At 36.8% G+C, this 13,691-nt stretch overlaps 2 protein-coding genes across 2 annotated transcripts; one reads left to right on the top strand and one right to left on the bottom strand.

Moving 5' to 3' along the window:
- Positions 1-681: 681 nt before the first annotated feature.
- On the top strand, positions 682-2,540 carry GER19 (germin-like protein). Its single transcript, NM_001252805.2, has 2 exons — positions 682-947; positions 1,844-2,540. Exons 1-2 carry the CDS (start codon positions 818-820, stop codon positions 2,386-2,388), a joined length of 675 nt encoding a protein of 224 aa, NP_001239734.2. The 5' UTR covers positions 682-817; the 3' UTR covers positions 2,389-2,540.
- A 1,559-nt stretch (positions 2,541-4,099) lies between these two features.
- LOC100791298 (glutamate--tRNA ligase, cytoplasmic) lies at positions 4,100-9,030 on the bottom strand. The gene is made up of 6 exons (XM_003555719.5): positions 8,775-9,030; positions 8,184-8,280; positions 7,810-7,963; positions 6,327-7,450; positions 5,669-6,136; positions 4,100-4,470 (listed from the first exon to the last, which is right to left on the bottom strand). Exons 1-6 carry the CDS (start codon positions 8,912-8,914, stop codon positions 4,255-4,257), a joined length of 2,199 nt encoding a protein of 732 aa, XP_003555767.1. The 5' UTR covers positions 8,915-9,030; the 3' UTR covers positions 4,100-4,254.
- Positions 9,031-13,691: the final 4,661 nt, after the last annotated feature.

Here is a 13,691-nt window from a genome sequence, read left to right as displayed (position 1 = left end):
CATTAACATCTTAACATGTTCCTCAACTTTATGTGCTAAGACGTCTTGAGATTCTTTGTATTTTGGATAAGCTTTTAGTAACTAATGCGAATGAATTGCCAATTGTTTATTAAAAATAGAGTCATATAGATATCGTCCCTCTACTTAATCCCTGTATTAAATTTTAAGGAATAGCAACACCATTGACAAGAAGACAGCTATACAATCTGGATGTGAAAACGAAATACGAACTAATGATGTAAAATAGACAAACTAAAAGACAAGAAATAGTCAGTAGCATAGATTCTAATGTCACACTGTCAATATAAGATGACAAAAAATTAAGGATGTGGCTTTACATTCGTACCATTTATTAGCATACATCTATCAAGGAAAGCAAGGATCAAAACAAGAAAAGGGCCCAAACCAAAACTGAGGCCCGAGGATCTGGCCCCTGGGGCCTGTGTTCCTTTGCCTTCTTGGGTTGAGCATGATCCATCTGGATAGCTTTTCTTTAAGTTTAAGAAATCGCACGGGTGTTGACAAAAAAAGAAAAGAAAAGAAAAGAAATGGCACTGGTGACCAAAACATATGAATAACAACCTCATTTGATGCTTTAAATTCATAAATCATTTTTTCTTTTTCCTTGTCAACCAAACCTTGGTTATCTGTCTTTCTATAAATACATAAAACCCCACCTTTGATTATCCTAAGACTTCCAACTACTTAGTTTGTGTTATTGAATTCTTTTCATTTCCATTTCGTCAACTTATTGCTGGCTGCCTCCTTACAGTTATAGTGTTATAGCATTTATTTTTATTTCATTAACACTCATCATATGATGGCTAACCATACCATGAAGATGGCCAACTTGTTGCTTCTCGTGACTTTGGCTCAGCTCTTAGCCACCGCAATCTCATCAGATCCTGACCTTCTTCAAGACCTCTGTGTCGCCGACCTTGCCTCAGGTACTACACCTTTTGCATCACTCTATTCTCCTTTTCCCTTGTATTTCTACAGAGCAGAGGAGCGTGCAAATTTTCATGCATGATTCATCCAACAAGTTGGGAGTGCTCCTAAAATACTTCAAAAAATCTCTTGTTTGATTTTCTACTCTGTATACTCAATAAAACTGAGTTCTGCTTCTGCCTCAATTTTACATCACAATTCAGTTTGAAAGGGAAGAAAATGAAGTTTACTTTTGGGAACTCAGTTTGTAAAATTAAGTTCATTCAAATTTAAGTTTTTAAGCTTTAATCTAAGCATGCAATAACCAACCTGGAAAAGAATATCTCTTCCCCCGCGCTTTTTCTTTTAACAGTATTTTTCCCCTTTGAATAATTAGATTTGATCCTTTTTCTTTACTCTTCTATTTTTTTTTCTTTTTTCCCCTTTCCTTCATTTGGTTTTCTTTCAACCACGTTAACTCAACATCATTCTCCAACACATACCACTCCTACCAACTACTTTAGTTTTGCTTTTTCCTGACTCCAGTGTTTAATCATGTTAACTAGTATATTATTCCCACTAACATAATTAACTTCTATTTGTCCCTTTCCTGTTTTTATCAACAACACACGTGAATAGTTCCTTTGATTTTTTTTTTTCTTTCTAAAAACAACTTCTGCATTGCCCATAAATCTTGCATATTTTTCTAGCATGATTGGCAAGTGCAATTTTGTAGGGTAGACAATACTTATTCTAGCAGTTGAGCTTTTGTGTGATGTTGCTATACCTGTAAAAGGTTTTATATTGTCAATTAATAAAAAATCATTATTAAAAGGATTTTTAAGGTAATTATTATAAAAGTTAAACAAACTATACTCTAATGATAATTAGTGGGTGTGATTGTAATGGAAAACAGGTGTGAAAGTGAATGGATTCACTTGCAAAGAAGCATCCAAGGTAAATGCCTCAGATTTCTTCTCAAACATACTAGCCAAACCAGGAGCCACCAACAACACATTTGGCTCCTTGGTGACTGGAGCCAACGTTCAGAAAGTCCCAGGACTCAACACACTTGGTGTCTCTCTGTCAAGAATTGACTATGCCCCAGGTGGCATCAACCCCCCTCACACCCACCCACGTGCCACAGAGCTTGTGTTTGTCCTTGAAGGCCAACTATATGTGGGATTCATAACCACATCTAATGTGCTCATATCAAAGACCATTAACAAGGGTGACATATTTGTGTTCCCAAAAGGCTTGCTTCACTTCCAAAAGAACAATGCTAAGGTTCCTGCTGCTGTGATTTCAGCCTTCAATAGCCAACTTCCAGGGACACAGTCCACTGCTACAACCTTGTTTGCTGCCACTCCATCTGTTCCAGACCATGTCTTGACCCAGACCTTCCAGGTTGGAACCAAGGAGGTTCAGAAAATCAAGTCTAGACTTGCACCAAAAAAGTAAAAGCACCAAGGTGGTTAATTTGCCTGTCTTGTCTCTTGTGAAGATAAATTATTATATGATACAGGATCAATTTTCATGTGACATTTTATTAAATTAAAAAAATATGATTATATGTGACGTGAAAGTTAGTCGGAATCACTTAGATAATGTAATAATTTGTGTGGTTGTGAAGTATTTTTATACACCCTCTCTTAATATTTTGTCACTTTACGATTCATGGTTGGAACATCTCACAAAGGGGAAGAATGTGAGCAAATGGGGATGGCGCATTCATTTGTTCAATAATTTAAATTTGAACGATGATTGCATGGTTGGTAACTAAATTAACCAACAGTTTGTTGACTCGTTATTCCTGCCTTGTATTATTCTCCTTTGGAGGAATAGTATAAGTTGCTCCTCCCCAAACTTTCACTTTCTTTTTCTTTTTCATTTTCCTTTCCTATTTACTTTTCCATCAGCAAGGTAGGCGAATTTTAAATAAGTGAAGCTTCATCGTACTAGAACCACTAAATTGAATGTCTCAACGTGTAGGAATTTGGATGGTGTGCAACTTTTTAATACTTAAGGTAAAACATATATAGGTAAATGGATTCCACCAAAACTAGTTGGGTCAAATAACTCAACAAATTAGGTTACCCCAACAATGGCACCAACCAAATCTTAATTTAGATTTTTTATCCATCAATATTAATTTGTTACCAATATTAATTTTTGTTAGCAGCAGAATCTTTTTTTTCCTTAACTATTCCACGCACCTTTTATATATATATAGAAACAGACTATGTCATCAATTTGAAATGACATGTAACATAATATATTTTAGTGCATGCCATCATTAATATTATAATAAAAACTTTATTTTATATTTTAAATTCATAATTTTAAGAATAAAAATATAATATAGTTAAATTTAGTTTTATTTTTTAATTTAAAAACTCAAATATATTTTCTCCCAGTATTTTTCTTTTAAAGCTCCATGATTATAACACAAACAGACATCACTCTTAGTTATTGTGCCTCTGTCGTCATCCCAATATAGTGTGGCTCGAGTGAAATCCACGTTATTTATTTATATCCTTTAACATATCTAAATAATTCCTTAGGTTATGTATTTTGTATTTCCCTAAAAAAATGTATTTTGTATTTAAAATATTCATTTTAAAATAATTACTACTTTAAACTGGAACCTTATAAACTAGTTGGCCAAACTAAATTATAAGCCAATCTAGAATGATTTATAAAACACTCCAAAAAAAATATTTTTTAATTTTATCTTCAATTTTTATTAAAGAAAGTTATGTATTTTATTAATGAAATAATAATTTAACTAAATAAAAGTAAATTTTCTAAAATTAAGGAAAATAACTTTCTTTGGATGAGAAGAAAATAAGAGAATAAATAAATAGGATACATTTTTATTTAAAGAGAAAATAAAGATAAGGAATAAAAAAATCAAAAATCAAATTTTCTCCCATATCATTTCCTCTTCATTTTAAATTAAATTGTTTTTGGTCTCTTTCCTAGTTTTCTTTCCTCTCAAACAAATAGAGGATAACATACTAGGCTAAATGGTTAATAATTCATTACTATTAATTATTCTTTAACGTTTTAAGTCAAGTATTTCCGCTTAAGCAAACATAAAATCAATAGAATTTTCGTTAAGGCTATATTGCAATTTGTCCCAAAAATAACAAAGGGAAGACTTTTCCAATTGCTAGTAAAAAATCCAGATATAATGGTTTGCATATAAACATAGTACAATGTGATGGTAAACATAAAAGTAGTTCCACAAACTTGTTATCCCCATTACCAACTTTTCTGAGTGTGAATGTGGGTTATGCTCCACACAGTTTCAAGATAAAAAGATTACTTCAAACTTGTCTGTTGCCTACCATCAGGGATTGCATATAGCACAATTGGTTGTGAGGGGCGAATGAAGGGTAAATCACACCTGAAATATCCCTTTCTCTCCAGTTGCAATACATCTCCACGCTGAAGATTTCGCATGTTGGAGTCTCCATATGCTAAAGTCTCCTTTTTGGTACATGGGTTAAGCACATCAATGAAATCCTCCTCTTCAAGCTGCAACCAAAGAATAACACAAAGTATTACTATTAGTAACACAAACTTATTAATAACATTGATTGCAAATAAATTGGGTCGGTGCTAAAACAACTCCTCATTTGAATTTCACAAGTTTTCATAGTTACAGAGAAGAAAGGAACATCAAACTAAGGATTTGTAAGGTGAGCATGATAAATAATGGTGCAAGACAAGGGATCAGGCTAGGAGGTAGTATATAAAACTGATAAATTCTTGTTAAGTTTATTGCAAACTGCGCATGTCCCCATAATATCTAATGGTATAGACAAATATCCACTTAGATAAAAGTGTCATCTTTTCAAGGGAGAGTAGTGGGTGGAGGTGAAAATGGTTTTAGTAGTAAGTACTAAGTAGTACATCTATAAATGGTGATGATGGTGGCTGTGGGGAGTGGCTCGTGATGGTAGTGTATAGGTCACAAGGTGGTAGTTTCTTATCCTATCTAGTTTTAACCTAACCCCGGTTAAGAGTTATATTGTAAACACAATAAAAAAAGTATCATCTAGATATTATTCTGTGCATGCACCACATTTTACGAGGCCAAATGGGATTGCTTATCCTATCCAATAAATTTTTTTATCTGATGTGTCAAGCTTTAGAAAATTGAAAATGACTGCAGTCTAAGACAGGGTAGACAGCAAATTCAATTCAACACATCATATTGAGACAGTAAAAACTCTCTTTCATAGGACACTTTTTCAAAGTAAAGTTTCAGCCCAATGTCAGTAGATTCACCCGACCACTGCACTGGCTTCAACAACAGGCAAGATATAAACGGTATATAAACAAAACTTTAACAAAAATGAAAATTAGTAAATTACTGTGGTGCTGTTTACTTTCAGAAAATGTATTGCAGTTTTATTTTTATTTTTAACTTCAATTACAAAAATGCCACCTTTTTTCACTTTGTTTCCTGTTCTCAAATATTTCTATAGGAAATAGTGAAACAACTTTTTATTGTTTTCACTGTTTGTAACAAAAACTTTGGAAAACAAGAAACAAAGTGTAAAGAGTTGAAAATTGGGTAATTAAAAGTAAAAATAAATAAATGAAAACAAAACATTTTCTGATTTTTCTCAAACCAAACAACACCTATTTTTTCCTTAAAAATTTATATTTCCTAAATTGTTAGTGATAGAAACCAATGGGCTTAAAATAACAGTGGATGAACATGCACCTTTTTCTTTGTAATTAGATAATCAAACTCCACTAATGTCAGGCAAACTAGTTCATCTATCTCAGGTAGCCAAGTGAGTTTCAATTTTGTGGTCTTCACAGATCCTTCAAGATGCAAAGCACCGCTCAACCCTGTGATATTTCCATCTTGGTCCTTCTCTATTTCCTTCACTATGGCATTTCCCCAATCCATCAATGTTACTTCCTCACCTGCTGATAAAGACACTGCATCAGCATGGTCAAGCCATATCCTTTTAGTATATGTTGTAACTTTATCTCCGGCAGCTTCATATTTCTTGTGCCGAGGTATGATGCGGACAAATGGTTTCTCAGGACCATCGGTGAGAGTCAACAACACACGTCTGTCTGCAATGACAGCAGTGTGTCTAGGACAGACAGGGTCAATAATCTTCTTATTAATGGTCCAGAGCTTGTCCCATTCCATGAGATTGAGATTTTTGGACGCCCCCTGCAAGAGTATCAAAGAGTCATCAACATTCTTGAGCATATGAGTAATACAGGAATGAAAACACAAATAAAAACATATCCATTGCTAAACACATTCTACTTATCATTTCAAATTTGTTAGAGAAATAGAGAATGATGCATCTTTCTTTTTCCTTTTTTAAAAATAAATGAAACCAAAACCTTTAACATACCTGCTCAACAATAAACTGTATCAGGGCTTCAATTTTCAAACCTCTACGCACAATTCCTTGCACTGTAGGAAATCGTGCATCATCCCATCCATCAACTTTCCCATTTTGTACAAACCACAGAAGCTTTCGTTTGCTCAAAAGAGTGTATACCATATTCAACCGGCTGAATTCATAGATAAGAACTTTTCTAAGACCCATGTCCTCTTGAATGCGGTAATATTGGGCATTGCGATCATGGTATTCACTAGACCGAAGGGCATGCGTGATTCCTTCTATAGCATCAACATATGGACAAGCGAAATCATAAGTTGGATACACTTTATACTTGGATCCAATTCTATGATGGGGCATTGGATTGCAACGATAATATACAGGATCTCTAAGTGATTTGTTTGGGTCCTGCATATCCAACTTGCCACGGACACAACACTGCAATCCCCTCTCTGTTCCTGCAATCATTTCCTTCCACAGTTTTAGATTCTCCTCTACTATATTATTTCTGCATTTAGATTCTATGCCATCCATTCTCTCTTTTTGCATTTGTTCACGTGGAGTGTCATCAACATATGTTTTACCCTCGCGAATTAATTTTTCAGCCATTTCCATCAACTCAGGGAAGTAATCTGATGTATATGTAATTTGTTCATATTTGATGCCCAATGTATCAATATCTTTAATCAGGTTGTCCACAAATTCATTGCTTTCTTTAGCAGGATTGGTATCATCAAAACGCACAATAACCTGACCCTGGTATCGCTCAGCAAAATATTTGTTCAACAAAGCTGCTTTTGAGTGTCCAATATGAAGATAACCACTTGGTTCAGGTGCAAATCGCAAGCGAACTTTTCCAACTTCAGCATCTGGAAGATCTATTTCTGCTGAAGGTTTGCTTCCTCCTTTGTTGTTCTCAGACACATCTCCATTCACCTTCTTCACTTTATCAGTGTTTACTGACTGTTCTTTTGACTTGGTTGCTGTTGGTTCACCCAATCCTTTTTTGCCAGCATATACTGATGTGACTTCATTTAAGGCAGTACCATGTTCTTCCACTATTGAATTGAACCATCGTGCAAGATTTGGATATTTCTTTGACTTCCTTAGACTTTCCCATCTCTTTCCAGAACCTGCAAAAGCATAGCACACATAGAATCTATTTGAATTGCGGGTAATAACAACAGGCCATCAAGGTACACAGAATAAGAATAGAGAAATGGAAGATAGAGTATTCTTTTGCACACACTACCACAGCATTCTATAAATTTGTCAACTACGATAGAGTCTTTTTGTCCAAAGAACACAACAAAGCTACACATTAAACCCTGTGGATCCTGCATAGATTGCTAAACCTAGTTTGTTGGCATGGATACAACAAAGAAATAACCTCAAAGTGAAATCATAAACATGATTTTCTCTTCCATCGGCAGGTTGTTTAAAAGTGAACTAGCAGTACCACAAGACAATAGGTGTCATTAAAAGCCTTTACCTGCAAGACCTGCCCAGATTGCTAGGTCTGCAATTGACAATGAATAACCAACCAAAAAAGTACGCTTCTCCAGGTACTCATCTATATATTTGCATGCATTCTCAAAAGCAGGGCCCAATGAGAGGATAGGAGCATAGTCCAGCCATTCATCAATCTAAAACAAAAGAAGGGAAATCAGGAAAAAAGACAATAAAGTGTGTAAACAACTAGGAGCAAAAGGGTAACACATGAAATAACTATTTGGAAAACAACTTTATTAATCTTAAGCAACATTATATATTTGTCATGAAAATTATATTCAACCTTTCATTTTCAATAAAACATCTTGCAGGATTCCTCTATGCATTACAATTATGTCACATCAGGAAAATCACCTGGCTAGATTCAAATGGATTTTGCCCATAGAAATTAGGAAGGCTGGCAACTCGCCCGATATAACGTAGAAGAGCATATGGTCCGTGCAACTTTAGCCTGCAGAGTAAATGCATTCATCAATCAATAATAGATAGTACATATGGACATATGGTTGCCCTGATTATAAGAGAATATGAGGGAAATCTAGCAATAACATAAACCCTTTATTTTTTTCCTTTAAGAACCAAATTGAATAATTGATAGAATCACTTGAAAGGGTAGCCATACGAAAATGAAATTCATATGCATATAAATATGAAATATAAATATAAAACCTAAAACTCACAGCACATTACATCATAAAAATACTATATGTTTTGCATGCTTCCAAAAATGTCAATCCTACGCAAAGGGGGGCTTAAAAAAATGAATTGGCAGTCATCTACGATTCAAAACGAACTTCAACGCACATATGAATTACAATGTCACTGACTCTTGGTTTATTTTGAAGCAGTGTTGCTAGTTGTTACACTGAGAAACGAACATTGAAGGGTGCGCAAAGTTGAAGACATTGGAGAAATAAAGAAATAAAAAGGAGATCGGAAAAGTACCCATCGGAGAAGATAAATGAGGGAGGTGAGTCAGGAGAGAGAGCGGTATCAATCGTGGGAGAGATTCCGGCGAGCTTGGCGGCGGCGATTACCGATAACGGCGGAGAAGATGGGGCGAAGGCAAAGGTTTTGATATCCATGCTATGCAATTAAGACAAGACAAACTCGCTCCTTAGCACTACTCTAGTCTAGGTTAAGCACTTGGTTTTTCATTTTCACTTCTCCTCATTCTAATTTTGACTTTATTTTATTTTATTTCCTTTTTCATCCCAAGTCAAGCCCATATATATTGTCAAAGGCTTGGCCCATCGGAAGATGAAAATAAAGGGAGGTGTTTTAACTTTAAACGCAATATTTTCAATTTCAGCACATAGTTTCTATAATACTAGTCAAAATATTGCAATATTACAGCTGGCCTTCATTTAGAAGCTTGTTTCCTTCTCTTCTATGGGTTGAATTTTAGTGCAATATATTTAATGCTAATAATTTTGGGGAATTTGTGAATGCTAAGAAAATAATAAAAAGTAGTGTAAAATAGAAAAATAAGATCATGTTTGGATATCCATTAAAAACAATGTATAAGAGGATTTCTGTGTCAAATTTGTAAAAAAGAGACAAAAGCTAGTTCAACTTGCTTCAATAAAACGCAGACCATTTCTTTTTTATGGAACCAAACACACTATAAAACAAGTGATGTCAATAATAAAAATAATAATTGTTGATTGAAAAATATTAAGAAAACATTCTTTTGAATAAATTCACTTATTATTCTAAATTTATTAAGAATTATAAAATTTTGTAAGTCTCACATCTTATTATTTTAATGAACATTTGTTTTGATTTGATAGTTTTTAATAAATCTTAAGCAATAAAAAAATACATTAAAAAAATGTATTATTAATACTCTTCATGCTAATATTATGACAACAAAATTTTATTCCATTACTTAAAGTTAATTACATGGATCATAAGACCTTATTCGGTTTAATTAAAAGACCCAAAATTTTCAAATATCTCTTAATAATTTTTTCCCAATGTTCTTCTTAGTTTTCATCTCCCTTCTTTATAATAATAAAAATCATCTAATATACTCTTTTCATTGCTAATCTTGTTTGTATATGTTCAAACCACTCTTATCGTCTCTTTCATCTTTTCCTTGATCAATGTCATGTTAATATTTTAACATTCTGATTTATCTACTCCTACTTTCTTATTGTTATTCTATTACGAAGAAAGAGTAGAAGGGTGCACTAAAGGAGAGGCCTAACAAAAAGAGCACTAAACTAGGGTACCTCAAGGACTACCTCTAACGGCCTTGATGCTGACTTGGCAACCTTGTCCCTTGCTTGCCTGCCAATTCCAATTGTTGAATCCATTTCCACCATTTTGTTATTATCATGTTCTATAAAATTCCAAAATCTGTTATTTGTAATTTTGCTATAAATATAGGACTTATGTAATAAGTCAAGGCAATGAAAAACAACAAGTATTTCCCTCTTTTGGTTTTGGGAGGTTACTGGCCCTCTGAAGTCCAGCTCTAACCCTCTATGCCTAACATTTATGGTGCTCTCGTTGAGAGCTGCCCTCCATGGCGGAATCCACTCGTTCAAAAGTGAACTCCAACCGCTTAGAGGATGCCATCACCAAACTCACTACCCACCAAGTATCCCTCAGTGAAACCTTGCATTCCATGACCCTTAAGCTCGATGAGCTCATTCACAAACTCCATACCTCGAATTCATCTCACCATTCACCCTCATTATCCACTGCTATTCTAATCCTTGTCTCTCCATCTTCTGCGCACTGCATGAAGCTCGAATTACCACGATTTGATGGTACTAAACCTTTGGGTGGATATTCAAGATTAATCAATTCTTTGAATATCATTCAACCCCAGACCATGAATGCCTTACTATAGCTTCCTGCTACATGGAAGGTAGAGCTTTGGCGTGGTTTCAGTGGATGACCCGTAATGGTCAATTCACTTCTTGGCCCGCGTTCCTTTAGACACTTCAGACCAGGTTCACCCCCTCCCAGTATGACGACCCTACTAGGGCCTTATTCAAATTAACACAGCTTAGTGATGTTCAATCATACCTGGTTGAGTTCGAGGATTTGGTGAATAGGATTGTCAGTCTTTCGCCATAATTTCTTCTAAGCTGCTTCATCTCGGGCTTACAACCCAACATTCGCCAGGAGGTACAAGCTCTGCAACCTCTGACCCTGGTCCAGGCGGCGGGCTTGGCGCGTTTGCAAGAGGAGAAACTGGTGGATGGTTGTCATTCCTTCCGTAGTAGACCACCTCCATTTCCTTCCTCCCCAGTTCCAGTGTCTCCTTCTCCCTCGACCACTCCTTCTCCCGTGCCATTGTTTTCGACACCACCGAAACCACGTGCTTCACTGCCTATTAAGCGCCTTTCGCCTAAGGAGTTGACCTTGAGACGTGAATGTGGCCTCTATTTTCAAATGCGATGAAAAATTTCATCGTAGCCACTAGTGTGCCTCCAAGGCCTTTTTGCTCATTGCGGACGATGAAGAGCCTTTTGAAGACAACCCTCCTTCATTGGAGCCCTCACTCGACCCGCCTAATACCCAAGACTCGCTTCAGGCCTAGATTAGCTTACACACTTTCGGGCCACCTAGCCCCTGAAACATTACGCCTGGTGGGCCACATTGCCTTGCAACCAGTGGTGATCTTAGTGGATGGGGGGAGTACCCACAACTTCATCCAAGAACACCTGGTGCGTCAATTGGTCTTGTCACCACGCCCCACTGCTCCTCTTTGTGTTTTGTCGTTGTGTGGTGCAAACCTTGTCCTCGGCGTACAGTGGCTTGAATCACTTGGCCCATTGTGTTGACAGACTACAATACTCTATTTATGAAATTTATTTGTGAGGGGCGCCTAATTGAATTGCAAGGAGACACAGACTCTTCTCTCCATCTCATCATCCCACCACAACTTCACCGATTGTTTCAAAAAGATGAAGCCAATGCATATTTCCATATCCACATTACCCCGACAGACCTCCCTCCACCCCAAACTACCATTGACCACCTACCATCGCCCATCCAGAACCTCATTACACAGTTTACTTACCTTTTTCCAATCATCATCTTCATTACCTCCATCGCAGCCCACCAATCATTATATCCACCTTCTACCGAACTCTGAGCCAGTGAATGTAAGGCCATATTGCTACCTCATTTTTAGAAACAGGAAATTGAAACACAGGTCAATTCGATGCTACAGAAGGGACTTATTCGTCCTAACACTAGTCCTTTCTCGTTGCCGACAATCTTGGTCCGAAAACACGATGGCTCTTGGCGATTTTGTGTCGATTATCACGCACTAAATGTCATCACGGTCAAGGATCATTTTTTGATTCCGACCATTGATGAGCTTTTGGATGAACTTGGTGGTGCGATGTGGTTCTCTAAATTGGACTTTCTCTAGGGGTACCATCAACTATTGATGCACAAAGATGTCTCCAAAACCACTTTTCGCACTTATCATGGGCACTTTGAATTCAGAGTCATGCCGTTTGGGCTGTGCAATGCTCCATCATCGTTTCAGGCGACAATGAATGCCATTTTCCAGCCGTATCTCCGTCACTTCATTATTGTTTTTTTGACGATATACTAATTTTTAGCAAGACATTCAAGGATCACGTAGCTCACCTGGAGAAAGCTTTCCAAATTCTTTTGGAAGGGCAATTTTTTCTTAAACTGTCAATATGTTCATTCGCTCAGAAACAAATTAAGTACTTGGCCCACATGGTCTCAGCCTAAAGAGTGGAACCCGTTCCTACTAAGATTCACACCATCAATAGTGGTTGAAATCGCAGTTAACAAGGACATTACGTAGTTTCCTCGGCCTCACCGAGTTTTATCGTCGGTTTATTCGCGACTATGCTTCCATTGCAGCCCTATTAACAAAACTGGTCAATCAAGACACATTTGAATGAACCTCCGCGACAGAACTTGCTTTCAAGGAATTAAAGAAGGCGCTGACCACTGCTCCTGTTCTACATTTATTGGATTTCACCCTCACTTTTACATTGTAGACTGACGCATCTGGTGCCGGCATGGGCGCCGTGTTATCTCAGAAGGGCCATCCGATTGCCTTCTTTAGTAAGCCATTTACCCCCAAACTCCTTCAAGCTTCCACTTATGTGCGGGAACTCTTCGCCATTACTGTCGCGGTAAAGAAATGGTGACAATATCTTCTGGGTCACCTTTTCACCATTCTTACAGACCATCGTAGTCTGAAAAAGCTAATGACGCAAGTGATACAAACGTCGGAACAACAAACCTATCTAGTCAGGCTTATGGGGTATGACTACTCTATTCAATACCACTCATGCAAATTGAATGGCGTTGCAAATGCCTTATCCAGGGTCCTTGAATTCGTTCCCAGCAACCTGTTAGTCCTCTCAGTTCCATGCTTGACTTCCCTCAAAGAATTGAAACACTAACTTTTGCATAATACGAATTTTCTCCAATTGTGACAGGAGATTATGGACCAACTTGATAAACACCTAGAGTATAGTATTGCCCAAGACTTAAACCTTAAAGGTGGTCGCATTTGGTTGCCCCTGGGGTCTTCGTTTATTCCTAGCCTGCTCACAGAGTATCACTCGTCCCCCATAGGAGGCCACATGGGTGCCTATGGGACACAATTGGCGAGATTCCTGAACCCGAATGTATCGAGGCCACATGGGTACAAACAGAGGTGCTCAATCGTCCTCGGGAAAATTCTTGAACTGGGTGGAATGGTCTTATAATACCTCGATACATTTAGGTTCAGGAATCTCGCCATACGAGTTGACCTTCGGCAAGAAACCCTTTACTATCCCACAAAACATTACCGAAACCTCCAATCTTGAAGCAGTTGATGATTTTCTGAAAAACAAGGAG

Source organism: Glycine max, chromosome 20 (assembly GCF_000004515.6).
Source record: "Glycine max cultivar Williams 82 chromosome 20, Glycine_max_v4.0, whole genome shotgun sequence".
Taxonomy (NCBI): Eukaryota; Viridiplantae; Streptophyta; class Magnoliopsida; order Fabales; family Fabaceae; genus Glycine; species Glycine max.
Note: the sequence above shows the minus strand (reverse complement) of the source record. Positions and strands in the feature narration are given on the sequence as shown.

Excerpts from the sequence above, each read along its gene's own strand:
- GER19 (NM_001252805.2), top strand. The coding sequence starts at position 818 with ATGATGGCTAACCATACCATGAAGATGGCCAACTTGTTGCTTCTCGTG. Across the intron at positions 948-1,843 it reads TGTCGCCGACCTTGCCTCAG|GTGTGAAAGTGAATGGATTC; the intron begins GTACTACACCTT and ends AATGGAAAACAG.
- LOC100791298 (XM_003555719.5), bottom strand. The coding sequence starts at position 8,914 with ATGGATATCAAAACCTTTGCCTTCGCCCCATCTTCTCCGCCGTTATCG. Across the intron at positions 7,451-7,809 it reads AATCTGGGCAGGTCTTGCAG|GTTCTGGAAAGAGATGGGAA; the intron begins GTAAAGGCTTTT and ends ATGCTTTTGCAG. Across the intron at positions 6,137-6,326 it reads TACAGTTTATTGTTGAGCAG|GGGGCGTCCAAAAATCTCAA; the intron begins GTATGTTAAAGG and ends ATACTCTTGCAG.